General features: G+C 48.8%; 1 protein-coding gene across 1 annotated transcript; it reads right to left on the minus strand.

The window, feature by feature from the left end:
* Positions 1 to 3,414: 3,414 nt before the first annotated feature.
* LOC118289439 (glial fibrillary acidic protein) lies at positions 3,415 to 9,787 on the minus strand. Its single transcript, XM_035616458.2, has 9 exons — positions 9,239 to 9,787; positions 7,501 to 7,561; positions 7,290 to 7,385; positions 7,034 to 7,195; positions 6,803 to 6,928; positions 6,356 to 6,576; positions 6,214 to 6,257; positions 5,624 to 5,706; positions 3,415 to 5,473 (listed from the first exon to the last, which is right to left on the minus strand). The coding sequence occupies exons 1-9, from the start codon at positions 9,757 to 9,759 to the stop codon at positions 5,432 to 5,434; spliced, it is 1,356 nt and encodes a 451-aa protein (XP_035472351.1). The 5' UTR covers positions 9,760 to 9,787; the 3' UTR covers positions 3,415 to 5,431.
* Between the last annotated feature and the right edge of the window lie 3,443 nt (positions 9,788 to 13,230).

Genomic DNA, 13,230 nt, shown 5'->3' on the forward strand with positions numbered 1-13,230 from the left:
TGTATGTGTGTGTGTGTGTGTGTGTGTGTGTGTGTGTGTGTGTGTGTGTGTGCGTGTGCGTGTGCGTGTGTGTGTGTGTGTGTGTGTGTGTGTGTGTGTGTGTGTGTGTATGTGACACTGACACAGAGCAGACCCTCTTTGGTCCAGTCTGCTTCTCTCCACATCACAAGTCTCTGTGCTCGAAATAGCTGCAAACCTCTTTCTCCCGAACTGCCATCACACTTCTGGAGAATCATATTCATCTACGGCCATGATAAGCTTTGAAAAGTGTGTGTGTTTGTGTGTGTGTGTGTGTGTGTGTGTGTGTGTGAGAGAGAGGGGGGGCAGGATAAGTGTTGTGCCACTAGAGGAGGATCACATCTGTCCAAACAAAACGGCCCAAATGAAAAGGTGGAACACAAAAAAAACACGGTTGTAAAGTTCCCTGATGAGCCGAGGAGACGCAGCTCTGGTGTTTACAGGCCGGACACGGTGTGGCTGGAAATTTCCACTCTACATTTTATTGTACGACAGGCTGCGGCCGGCGGCAGTGGACCTGAGCAAACCTGACGACGGGGTTTGGGTCGGGGACAAATTGAGACTCGATTCAGGCCCTGGATCTTCACTCGCGGCGGCAGCAGCAGAGTTCATACGCAGAGGTCACCAGAGGCTCCAAGTGGCTCCTTGACACACGCTGCACATTGTCCCTTATGTGTGGGAACAGCCGCCCGTCGAAGTTTTCATTGACCCACTGAGGCTTCTCCGTTGGAGAGGCATTTACAGACCTGACACGGCACCTGCCCCCGTTTTATCTGTCTTCCTCTCCAACACGATGACGATGACGTTCAAGCTTCTTTTAAGTCGTCTACACCCGAGTGACCTATCGTCATTTAATAGAGACCAACTCATTCACGCTGGCAGCTTTGGTGGCCTACACACCAAGAGAGGTCCCTCGCGCCACTCTGTCCAGAGAAGAGGACGCCAGCGGCAGTGCAGGGTGTTCAGAGATCAGAGGCCTCGCGGGTCGGGGCACACGGGGCCGAGCGAGGTGGTCCGCCCTGTGTTTTCTCTCAACGGCCTCGATGAAAGGAGGAGCTAAAATTACACCCGAGCAGCGCACATGCTTCCTTCCCATGACCCCTTCGGTGTGAGAGCCGAGTCAGACAGGAATGTGCGGCACACACACACACACCGTACACACACACACACACACACACACACACACACACGCACACGCAGACACACGCAGACACATGATGTGATGTGAGCTTTTGTTTTGTCGGACCTGCCGCAGCATTATTTTACACACAAGCGAGAAGTTTCATCGGCCTTGGTCTTTGTTTTGTTGTGTGATTTATCAGACACCAGGAAGTTATTTTCTACACAAATTTAAGTGGATTCAGGTGAAAGGTTTTTTTGGTGGGGATCTGCACCTGGGACCATAAAATACGCACGTGTGTGGAAAATTCCCACAATTATCTTTCATGTTGGGCATTTTGGGCATTGTTTTTATTACCAGTCGGTCTCCTTTCATTAGTCAATGCATCAGTTTGTCCTAAACCCCAATTTATAATTGTAATAACGACACATTTATTGCATAAGGCAGCACTTTTCAAAGCTGAAGCAATGAGCACCAAGTACTTTTCAAATAAAAGAAGTGTAGACATTAAAAATGATAAACCCATGAAACTCCGCTTAGGACAGACTATATTTTTGAAACATGACAGCATCACCGAGCCCATACATGGACAAATGGATGTACAAATATAATATTGGCATAATAATAATTTAAAAAAAAACTAATTGTGGTAAACAAGATATAAAAAAATGAAATGTGTCAAACTGGCTCCATCAAGGCAGGTGGAATTTAAATCAAAGTACAATGCAACTATAAAATATACTCTCATATGAAGTGAATATAACGAATGAAATTATATAAAAATGATATTTATACACACAGATTTGATCTACAACCAAATATATTGAGTTAATTGTCAGGTATGAAAACAAAAATCGGAGAAAATATAAATAATTAATAATTATTTTCATGCTTCATGTGGTTTTACTGTAGGCTTATTGATTAAACGACTCCAAAAGTGACTCAAACCAAAACTAAACAACGACTAAAAATGATTTCACTGTAGGCAGCTTTTGTCTGCGGCATGAGCTTCTTCTTTTGCTGCTGCACCCATTAGAAGCAATATCAGAAAATTGTATCTGTGCCATTATTATCCCACTGAGGTGTATTTGGCATTTTCAACTGAGGCTCATGTTTTCCGGAGCTTTACATGACAGCGGAGAGATAATGAACTTAAACAAATTGCTCCATCTCTGTCTCCCCTTGTTCCGGCCAAACCCCCCCCCCCCCCCCACACACACACACACACCCGAGCCCCTGGGAGTTCTTATCAGCCTGGAATTCCTTCAGCTCAGGGTCACCTTCATAGCAGACCTGAGTCTCTCCACTGCTCTGATAAGAGCCGGAGAGAAGAGACACATACTGTACTTCACACTCACTGAGTCACACACACACACACATACGCCATTGCAAATGAGAGTATATAGATCACAGGAGGAATATGTTCTGTGAGACACTGTCATGGCTTTCTTCACACATTAACTAAATCCCAGCAGGAGGAGGACCCACGTTGGATCTTGGAAAAAGCTCCTCATTCGCTTTTCCAGCTGTTTCGTACTATTCATTTTTAAAATATTGAACGTGTGTTTTTCCGCTGCACATCAATAATTCACTGCTGGAGTGTCACTAACGAAAACAGTCAACACACTGGACTCTGACTGTGACATATCACGATTCGTCTAGTTCTTATAGTGGAAAATATCAAAGAATTTTTGTTGGGAAAAATGCTGCAATATCTTAAAGACAGCGAAAAAAATCCGGATGTGAAGGCGCAGCTAAATGTACCACGTCTTGCTGTTCAAAGACAAAAACACAGGAAATGAAAATGGACTGGAGGAGGATTATATATGCCAAGACTATGCATTACTTGAATTCTGTTAAAAAAAAATCAGTAAGGGAAGTGAGCTTTGTTGATTTTAATGGACAGTAGGAGCAAGGACAACATGGATACTTGTTGTGATTATTGCATGTGAAAGACTTAAACACTCCTTGATAGTACTTGTCTCTTTCAATTGAATCAATGCACTGATTCATAGGTCATGAACGTTTTCCTGTAAACTTGAGCTGTAAAATCACGCGCAGGCGTTCATTTGCACCTGAGCAAACAACACTTACAGTAACTCTCATAAAGAGGCCGTGATATTACAGGAAGCGAGTCCGCCTGCTGACCCGCTGCAGTACATCTAACGCTCACCTCAGACAAGATGAAAGCTGTCATCCACTACATCGTCACTGGAGCAATGCAAATGTGTCGGTGCAGAATCAGAGTCTTGGAGAAAAAAAACAACAGACGTGAATTTCTAACAAACGAAAAATATTTTTAATTTTGTTAAGTTAACATGACATCGTAGCTCATAGCACCGGTCAAAACTAATGTTATATTCACAGAGATTTCTCACACACACACACACACACACACACTACAGGAGTTGGAATTCCCATTGAGGATTGATTTTGAAAACACACACACACAAACACACACACACACACACACACACACACACACACACACACGCACAGACGCAACAAAGTGAAGACAAGCGAGGGGCTGCGTGTTACTGGGAGAAGCCTCAGACGGGCTGTGTGATGACGGGGGAGGTGGAAGTTGCGGAGGGGAGAAGGCCCATGGGGGGAAAACAACACCACGAATCTCCGCGTGTCCTTGGTGATGAGCACGGAGACGGTCGGCCTCGGCGTCGCAGCACCGCTCTCATTAGTGCCGGGGCCTGTCAGCGCGGCGGCTGCAGTCAGCGGGGGCTTCCAGACAATCACAGGGCCTCGGATGGCAGAGTCTGAGCTGTGACATCCATCCATCCATCCATCCATCCATCCATCCATCCATCCGTCCATCCGTCCATCTTTACATGCAACAACAAAACAAAAAACAATGGTTCCTGGTGCACCGCTGGGATTTGAATCTCCACGACACCCTCCTCGCCCTCCCCTTCCCCCTCCTCCCCCTCCTCCTCCTCCTCCCCCTCCTCCTCCTCCTCCTCCGTCGCTCTGCTATCAGTCAAACAAAACAGAAACTGGCCTGGTGAATTTGTGAGCAGAGAGTTTGCCGGATTGACTGGAAGCTCTGGGGAGCAAAGGTCGAGTCGGCCTGCAAACAATCCCCCACCTCCGTAAACCTCCGGCCTGCCTCTGCCCCCCCATCACCACGGGGGAGAGAAGTGGGCGCACACTCCATGACACAGCCTGGTGTCCACGAAATGACGCCGTCCAATCAGGTTGTGTGTTTCGAGAGACAGAAGACGCCGCCGACCAGAGAGTGTGGCGAGGAAGAGGAGAGTTCAATTCACGCAGGATCTATTTGAACAGATCCTGTTGACTCCCCATCTGCGTGAGAATAATATACGCATGCCATTTACTGTATCTGTGCCTGTGAATTCACTTCCATAGTGTCTAGAGCAGAAAGACAAAATCCTTTCTTTGTCTCCTCCTCCTGGTTATAAAGTTCTACACTTTGACAGCAGCCACGTTTCATAAAGAAAAGCCCAGTGCAGATGCTCTGCTCAGTTCAAACCTGAGGAACAGGTTCTAATCAAAGACGTGTCTTAAAAAAGGGAGACTCGCACACTTGTGCGCATGCAGGGACCCTTTAACATCTCCAGGTGGCCGCCCAGAGCAAAGACATGAAACATATAGAGAATGTAGCACCAAGTCGAGTGGGTTAAAACACAATCAGCCCCGATTCAGCGGTCGCTCTGCCAGAAAAACGCTGCTCCGACGTACACAAGTCCCTCGTCCGACGCCCGAATCCACCTCTGACGTCTGCCACATCCGCCCCCTCGCCAAGAGTTCACATACACAGTCGCCACGTGTCGAGCCTCCGACCACGCTACGCACGAGCTGAGCGCGCTCGCTACGCTTCAAGGCCTCTTCTACACGGCAGCTAATCTGAAAGCTAATCTGGCCGGCTCGGCCAAATGGAGTTAAACATATTACCATATGCAATAATAATATTACCATATGCTCTAGTCATCTTTTAAATGTATTTTTGCCTCTCACTGGAACGAGCTACAGACCATTTAAGAACGAATGGAACAAAAAGTCCAACTGGAGCTAACGGCGGCGCCGCACAAGACATGGATTATTATAATTTGTCAGAAATTCTAGTGACGAAGTTTCGCAGTATCGGATGGTTATCACATGAACAGGTTAGTCTGAGGACAATGATGGAGAGAGAGAGAGAGAGAGAGAGAGAGAACATGGGGGGAATGGTGTGATGACTCTGCTTTGAGAAAAAATGAAATGATTCAAAAATCCTCATGTCGTGACCGAGGATGAGAAGGGAGAGCTGGTCGCGAGGCTTCAGGGAAGATCCTTGTGTTCGGTAGTTGAGTCCTTGATGATCTGAAAGGGGAGAGAAAAGAAGCAGAGTTCATTATTAGCCGCACGAGGTCATCAGGTGCGGCGGAGGATTGTGAGGAGGGGGTTCCACGCTGCCCTCCAGAGGGACCGGGCGAGTGGTGCAATTGTGCGGCCGAGCGCGAGCGCACGTACCTCCCCGTCCCTGGTCTCCACAGTCCGGACCAGGATGCTCCTCTTCACGTGGGCCTCTGGGGGTTTGGTGTCCAGATTAGTGTCTGCAAAGGTGAACGGGGGCGGACAGAGGAAAGGGAACGTTCTGAGGACGAGTAAGACACAAACAGTAGAACGTCCAGAATATGCAGATTTCGGAAAAAAAACCATCAGATAGCCGCCAGAGTTCTTCTGGGTTTTAACGGTGATGTAATTTTGATCTGGTTTTTTACTGGGTTCCGCCATTGGGTTAAAAAAATTCCATCTTACCAAGACCTTTTTTTTTTTTAGGAAACCAAATGATGGATTTTCCTAAAAAGGGTTTTGTATAAATTCATATCCTCAGAAGATGACTTTTCTTTACGCTGCCAATATCACGCCACAATTTTTTAACTTTTCTACATGAACATAACATAGCAAAAGCAGAGGTCCCCAGTTCAACTCTGGGTGCCCCCTCGAAATTAATATGGAAGACACAGTGTGACGTGTGTGATATTGTGATTATGTAATAATCACAATAATGTGATCAGTAGATCAGTAAAAGGAGGAAAATATGTACGTTTTATACTGACCTCTAAACTGCATGTTGGAGAAGCTCTGAACTGGAATAGTGATCCTGGAGGAACAGACAGGAAACAACATCATCATCGTCACGTTGACCTGTTTTTCCATTCGTCGGCAGCCGTGTGCGCCACATCCCGAGCCCCCGCCCACCTGCTCTCCTCGCCCTCCAGCAGCTTCCTGTAGGTGGCGATCTCGATGTCCAGGGCCAGCTTGACGTTCAGGAGGTCCTGGTACTCCTGCAGGTGCCGCGCCATCTCCTCCTTCAGGGCGTGGATCTCCTCCTCCAGGCGGCCCACCGTGTCCTGGTAGCCGGCGGTCTCCATGGCGAAGCGGTCCTCCATCTCCCGCAGCTGGCGCTCCAGAGACTCGTTCTGCGGAGGGACGAGGCGGAGGAAAGGAACACAGTAAGACCAACGAATGAGGCGTCATTTAATGTTAGTTTAACTTCTGCTGCTGCCTCTATTATTTCTGCTTCACACCAACTGCTGGTATAGTCACGTCCCTCTCATCACAGACGACAGACACAGATTTGGAAGCTTATCGTTAGATGACATAGTGCCAATGTTTCTCAATGTCTTTTTCTTTTGGTGGACTCACCGTCCCGCGCAGAGCCTCCAGGTCGCAGGACACCACTTGGACCTGCCGACGGTATTCGTTGGCCTCCTGCTTGGCCTGGCGCAGGGCCTCTGCGTTCCGATTGGCCGCGTCCGTCAGGTCAGCAAACTGCGTATGGAGACAAACAGGCGGTCGGCGACGCCAACTTTTCCTGTGACATCTTTATTTGATGTCGCATCGCCAACTGAAGACACATGATCTGAGGCTTCTGACCTTGGATCGGTACCACTCCTCCGTCTCCTGCATGTTTGAGGAGGCCATGGTCTCGTACTGCACCCTGATGTCTCTCAGAGCAGCAGTCAGGTCGGGTTTGGACACATCCAGGTCGACGTGCACCTGCTGGGCCAGGTTCTGCTCCTGGAGCTCGCGCAGCTCCTGAGGAGTTGAGACCAAAGTAAACAAGAGTTCCAGAGACGTGGTGAAAGAAACACACGACGCTCCTCTTTCGCCCTTGAGCGTTCCCTCTCACCTCCTCGTGAATCTTCTTCAGGAAGTTGATCTCGTCCTGCAGGGCGTCGATCTTCCTCTCCAGCTGGACGCGGTTCAGAGACGCCTCGTCCACGTCCTTGGTGCGAGAACACAGTGAGGCCCACGGAGGAGCGAGCGCGGACAGAGGACAGAAACATGCCGCCGAATATCCACACTGCTGCGATCGTCGCGACCGCCGGACAAAGAGTTACCTGTCTGAAGGCGTTCAGGTTGTTCTCCGCGTCCTGTCGGAGGCCCATCTCCTCCTGCAACCTGAGCAGATCACACAAACGGATCAAACGCTTCACTCAGCAACACATCCTTATTGAACAGGTGAACACACAGAAACAACAACAACCATTTTTTTCGTTCCCGCCTCTTCCTTTACGTCTCAACCTGACAAGCGTGCACAGTACAGTGCAGTACAGTACAGTACAGTAGAGTATTTCTGTATGATAGAGAGTCAAGCTGTGAGGACTGAAAACACATTTCAAGCATTTTGATCATATTTTGTGCTGCTCTCCGTTCTATCCAGGGACGAGGGGGGGGGGCTCAGCTGAAAGGGCAGCTTCCGCATCATTACACATTCACTCCAATCTCACAGCCAGAGGCCTTTCCCACGGGACGGAGTTCACACGAACACACACACACACACACACACACAGGATCCATATATGCACAGCCTCGCACGCACACACACACACACACACACACACACACTCACACACACACACCACCCTGCGATCCATCTGCAGCCCACACAGAGGCACGGAAACGGAGGGGGGGGGGGGGCGACATCTGTACAGCTTCACGCCGAGTGAGCCGAATGGAGAGGAGAGAAGAAGAGGTGACCTTCGACCCCTCTCGGCCACCACCATCACCGTTCACTCCGCCATCTTTTGAGGGGGGGACCAGAGAGAAGAGAGGAGTCTGACGTAAAGTTTTCTACCCTCTCTCCGACTGCTTTCTGATTTATACATTCGTGCCACGTGTGTTCACCTTGAGTGGGGGGGGGGGGGGGGAAGCTGGACACGCAACTGCAAAGAGAAACTTTCTTTTGGAGTAGCAGGGGGCACGAGAGAGCATCCGCCCCCCCGGCCCGGCCGCTCCCCCTTTGTGAAAGCGCTGCCATTGTGTTGGGCCTCATTCCTCCACATTCACTCGGTGGTGACGAGGGGTTGGGTCAGGATCAAGTTTGAAAAGAGGGATCCAGGAGTGAAGCTTTGCACAGAGCAGCGGTCTGCATTCCAACGCCGTCAGAGACGGAGCCAATCTGCATATAAATGCGCTTGTGATTAAACAAAAACGCCCCAGCGAGGCAGCAAACCTGTTTTGGGTTCTTCAGGAGACCAAAAAGAGATTCTCAATCATTTTTTCCCCTTCTGATTTTTAACAAAATCCCCAAACAACCACTGAGCCAAAGCTAAATTGACCAAAGTCTGTTGTCTACATATCGTTTCTGTCATCAACCTTTGATGGTGCGGATAAATTTACATTTCCCGTCGCCAGGATTTTTCCGCCCGGCGCTGCTTTTCTTCAAACCAACATAATGTAGAAAAGTCATTTGAACTATTGTTCAAAAGTGTGTGCAAACTTGACGGTGATGATGATGATGGAAGAGAAACTCAGTGCAAAAAACCTATGTACAAAAAAAAAAGAAGGGAGAAAAGCAATGAGACCATTTTAACATATACACATTCATGCAAGAATCTTTCCATACTTATATTTGAGCTCTGATTCTATTATTTCCCACGGAAACTTACGGAATAATAATGTTGATGTCACTTCTTTTTTATTGTCCATAAGTACAAGTAAGCAAAATACGGGTTCAAAGATCAGGGCCCCACTATTTGTTGCATTATTCATGTGATGCCACCCTGACAGCGACTTCATCGCACCGACGCGACCCTCCCTCCGCCCCACAGGAGCCCCGCCCAGTTTCCTTCTCACCGCTGCTTCAGCGTTCCCACGTCCGCCCCCAGGTTGTCCCGCTCTATCTCCAGCCGAGCCTTGCCGGCGGTGAGGCCGTCCACCTGCCGCCGCAGCTCCCTCAGCTCCTCCTGGTAGATGTCCCCCAGGCGGCTGGGCTCCTTGGCCTTCAGCTGGTTCAGCTCCGCCACCAGGACCTTGTTCTGCTGCTCCAGCAGGCGCACCTTCTCGATGAAGCTGGCGAACCGGTCGTTCAGGCCCATCATCTCCATCTTCTCGTTGGTGCGCGTCTCCTTGAACTGGGCCTTCAGCAGGGAGTCGGCCGAGAAGTCCAGCCGGTCCCCGGGGCTGCCCAGCAGGAGGCCCGTGTTGGTCGAGCCCAGGGAGACCCTGGACACGGGGCTGGAGTGGGTGAAGTTGCGGGGGGTGCCATGCCAGGAGAAGCGGTTGGAGGAGAGGCTCCCGATTCGGACCGCTGAGGCGCCGGAGCCCTGAGGCCCAAAGCGCTTCCTGTACGAGGACTGGACTCTCTGACTGTCCATGGCGACGGGGGGAATGAAGCTGGCTTGGGGCACAAGCGGGCCTTTTATAGGGGCGAGCAAACGCCCCCCCGCCCCCCCCCAGAGGCCACAGGGTGGGGCAGAGAGGAGGGAGGGTGGCAGGCGGTGAATGGGACAAAAAGGGAGAGCGACGGGGAGGTTTACATGACACTCAGAACGCCCTGTGCCAGGGATTGTCTGTGCTCGGCCACTCAACTATAAACGTCTCTCGGCTTTCTCCCTCTCGCCTCCCTCCTCCCCGGGCCTCTGACTCACTCACTCCCTGTCTCTCACTCTCACTTTCACCCCCTTTCTTTTTTGTCCTTCTCGCTTTCTCTCTGTTCCGACTGAACGAAAGGGAATTTGTGTGACAGGCCCTGGCCACCGATTCCACCTGACCACACATGTGCCCTCACAGAAACAGAAAACAAGAGTTTGGACTCCGACAAAGGGACGGAGTTGTTGGGGGAGAGACCTCCACTCTGTAATGAGAGAAAGTATCAGCAGATTAGTGGATAAATTCAAATGACATGCCGAAACATCCGATATATTATATATCCGAGACAAACAGCATGTCAGACCAAACCTCACAGCTCCCGTCTCTTCTCTTTGGATCTCAGTTCATAGCACAGTTACATAACAATGGCATGACATGTGATCATTCAATAAATATACTTGTGTACTCTATCTAAATAAAATCAGTAGTTTAGGGGGCGAGAGACAGAGAGAGAGATGCCAAAATGGTCCCCAGATAAAGTCCAACCCAGACCCGGCTGTGGTTCATGGTTCCTCCTCGTCCCAATCTTAAACGAGGCTTATTAAAGATAAATATGTGTCTGCTCATATGAAATTCATTTTATAACCAATAAGTTAACTGTATTTTATGGACAAGAGACTTTTAACTGCTGAGAATCATTTGCACAAAATGCACTGTTTTGTAGTGATAAGTAAATATCTTTGAATAACATAATGGTAATGAATTGGGGGGGTGATAAAATATATTGGGCTGATTAAAGGGGCCATGAAATATCTTTCTTATATTTTAATAATTGGTCGGCCGTTATCTCGGCAACAGGACAGATCGTCATGAACTTTTACATCTGCACACGTGCACTTGGAGTGGAGAGCAGCCGAGGCTCCAGAGAGACTGAAGGCCTCATGGGGCGTTCACTGTGCGCAGGTTATTAGACGTCTCGCTGGCTCCTACAGTCAGATGGATGGTCGGGATGAGGAGGAGAGGGGAGGGGACGGGGGTGGTGGGGGAGTCCCGACCTAATCTGACCTCCAGGAGGACCAACACAGTACGACTGCGTTACAAAACCGATTTTCATCCATTCCCTTGGCGACATCAGAGCACTTCGACAGATCATTTTCTTTCCGAAGCGGAGGAGATTTATGGAGATGAGGCTGTGACTAACTGTACTGTACATCTCCATGGAGACAAGACGAGTCAGGGCGTTAAAGTGGTTTGACAAATCCACTGTCTTGACAATTATGTTCTTAAAAACAAAATGCTTTATCACATTTACAAGCATACTTGTATGGAGCTCAGAAAAAATGAACTGAACCATTATCGTTGAAATTGCAACAGGTCAGAAAGAATTGACCTGGAAACATATTTTTTTTGAATTTTGTTTTGTGTCTATTGGAAAATGAGCTGGTGCATGTCAAGGGGCTATCCTTACAATACATTCAAATATATATGAATACTGTCTGTTCAATAACAATGGGTGTAAAAAGAAGCACACACCTTTGTACTTTTCCTCGAACAGCGAATGGATTCTGCAGAAAAAGCAAAAATCTACTCAATTCTCCCATTTATCCATCAGGCAACCATATAGTTTACAACACACGACATCATAATCCGCGCTTTGGTGATTTTTTTTCACATCTATTTGACGACACGTACGGCAGATGCAGGAGTTGCTGTGGTGGAATGAATAACGAATTTATGGAAAACCAACGAAAAACAGCAAGAAACCTACAAGTACATTTCAAAAAGTTCACGGCAAAAGTTGTTTCAATCTACTTGCTCCATTCTTTGGAGTGAACAGGAGGAAACTGGCGTGGAAACACTGGCACGCTCATTAAAGGTAGTAAAAGCGCAGCAGCACTGGGACATGAAGCTCCTCTTTGTTTCTCTGGGTCATCAAATCAAGGCGAGTGAAAAAAAACCAGCGGCGCCGGGAGACGAGGAGTGAATAAAGCCCCCGTGTGACTCCACTATCTGAGTGTTTTTGCAGAGAAAAACAACAAGGCAGTGTCTTGAATTCCAATAGGTCTCTTTTAACGGCGGTCAAGCGAGATGGCGCACTATCGGGCCGATTTAAAAAAGGGCTCCCCGACTCCGAGGATCGATGGCGCGGTTGCATCATCGCGGCGACACTAATCGCCTCGGCCCTTCTGGATTTTTCAGACAGTCTCAGGCCGTTGCCTTAGAATCTGGTCACTGAGGTAATGTGTGGCGGAGATTAAACAATTCACATAAAGGGAGGAGGGAGGGGTGGTGCAGGCCGCTCCCTCGCCTGCCGGCGGAGTCCGAGGAGGGGCCAAGTCGAGCAGCTGATTCATGTGTCTCAACATGAGGAGACCATCTTGAGAAAAAAGAGGCGCGGAGCAGAATCTCAACGCTGCGACCCAACGGAGCTCAGGGCCAAAAGCAACATGGCTGCCAGCGAAGATTGACCGAGCGCTGCTCAACGCTCGCTTTGTGCTCTGGCATTTTACACCCAGAGTCCCGCGGAGTGAACCTCTCGGGTGCCCCCCCCCCCCCCAGCCCCACCCCCAAACTGATGGCTACATGGCCACTGACCAAATTGAATCCCGACCAACGAGCTGGAAATACGGCCTCGGCCTCGTCCGCGTCACGACGTTGAGGGCGTGTTTTTCCCCGGACAGGGTGTAAATTAAATGAGGCCTTAATCTAGACCAGTAACTCTTGGTTTTAACGTTGGCTCACTTCAGAGAAACACACCTCGTGGCCAACTGTCAGGATCTTCCCCCTGCAAAAGACCGTTTTGGAACTCTTTTGTCTGAACTTGTATTCCGTTTTTTCTTTGGATTTCTTTGGCGTTCTGTTTTGGACTTTCCCATTTGACTTTGTGGTTCTTTCCTTGTGCGTGCCTCTGCTGCTGCACTATACCTGCCTGGTCCAAACGCCTGCAATATGGGTCCAGCACGTACCACCATGAAATCAGTTTCAACCGCTGGACTAAGTCGTCATCAGTGAGAGCGTCTACACTGTTGCGAAAACAATGAAAGAATCTTTGAATAATCAACGTTCGGAGAGAAAACATTGCAGGTTTCCTTCTTCGAGACCCAGACGAGAGACGTGGTTCTTAAATTCAACCGTTAAAATGATCCACACTTTTTTTGGTATTTGTGAAAATGCTTTTTGAAACTGCAGGATTTTATTGTGAAAAAAAAAAAAGAAGAAGAAAAATGTCAAGTGGAATTTGGAAATGAACACTTATT

This window comes from Scophthalmus maximus, chromosome 17 (genome assembly GCF_022379125.1).
Source record: "Scophthalmus maximus strain ysfricsl-2021 chromosome 17, ASM2237912v1, whole genome shotgun sequence".
Taxonomy (NCBI): Eukaryota; Metazoa; Chordata; class Actinopteri; order Pleuronectiformes; family Scophthalmidae; genus Scophthalmus; species Scophthalmus maximus.

Bases quoted from the DNA above. Each gene is read 5' to 3' on its own strand.
- LOC118289439 (XM_035616458.2), bottom strand. From the start codon at position 9,759: ATGGACAGTCAGAGAGTCCAGTCCTCGTACAGGAAGCGCTTTGGGCCT. The intron at 5,707-6,213 runs GTCAGTATAAAA...TCACCTTTGCAG, and splicing joins CTCCAACATGCAGTTTAGAG to ACACTAATCTGGACACCAAA. The intron at 5,474-5,623 runs GTACGTGCGCTC...CTCCCCTTTCAG, and splicing joins TGGAGACCAGGGACGGGGAG to ATCATCAAGGACTCAACTAC.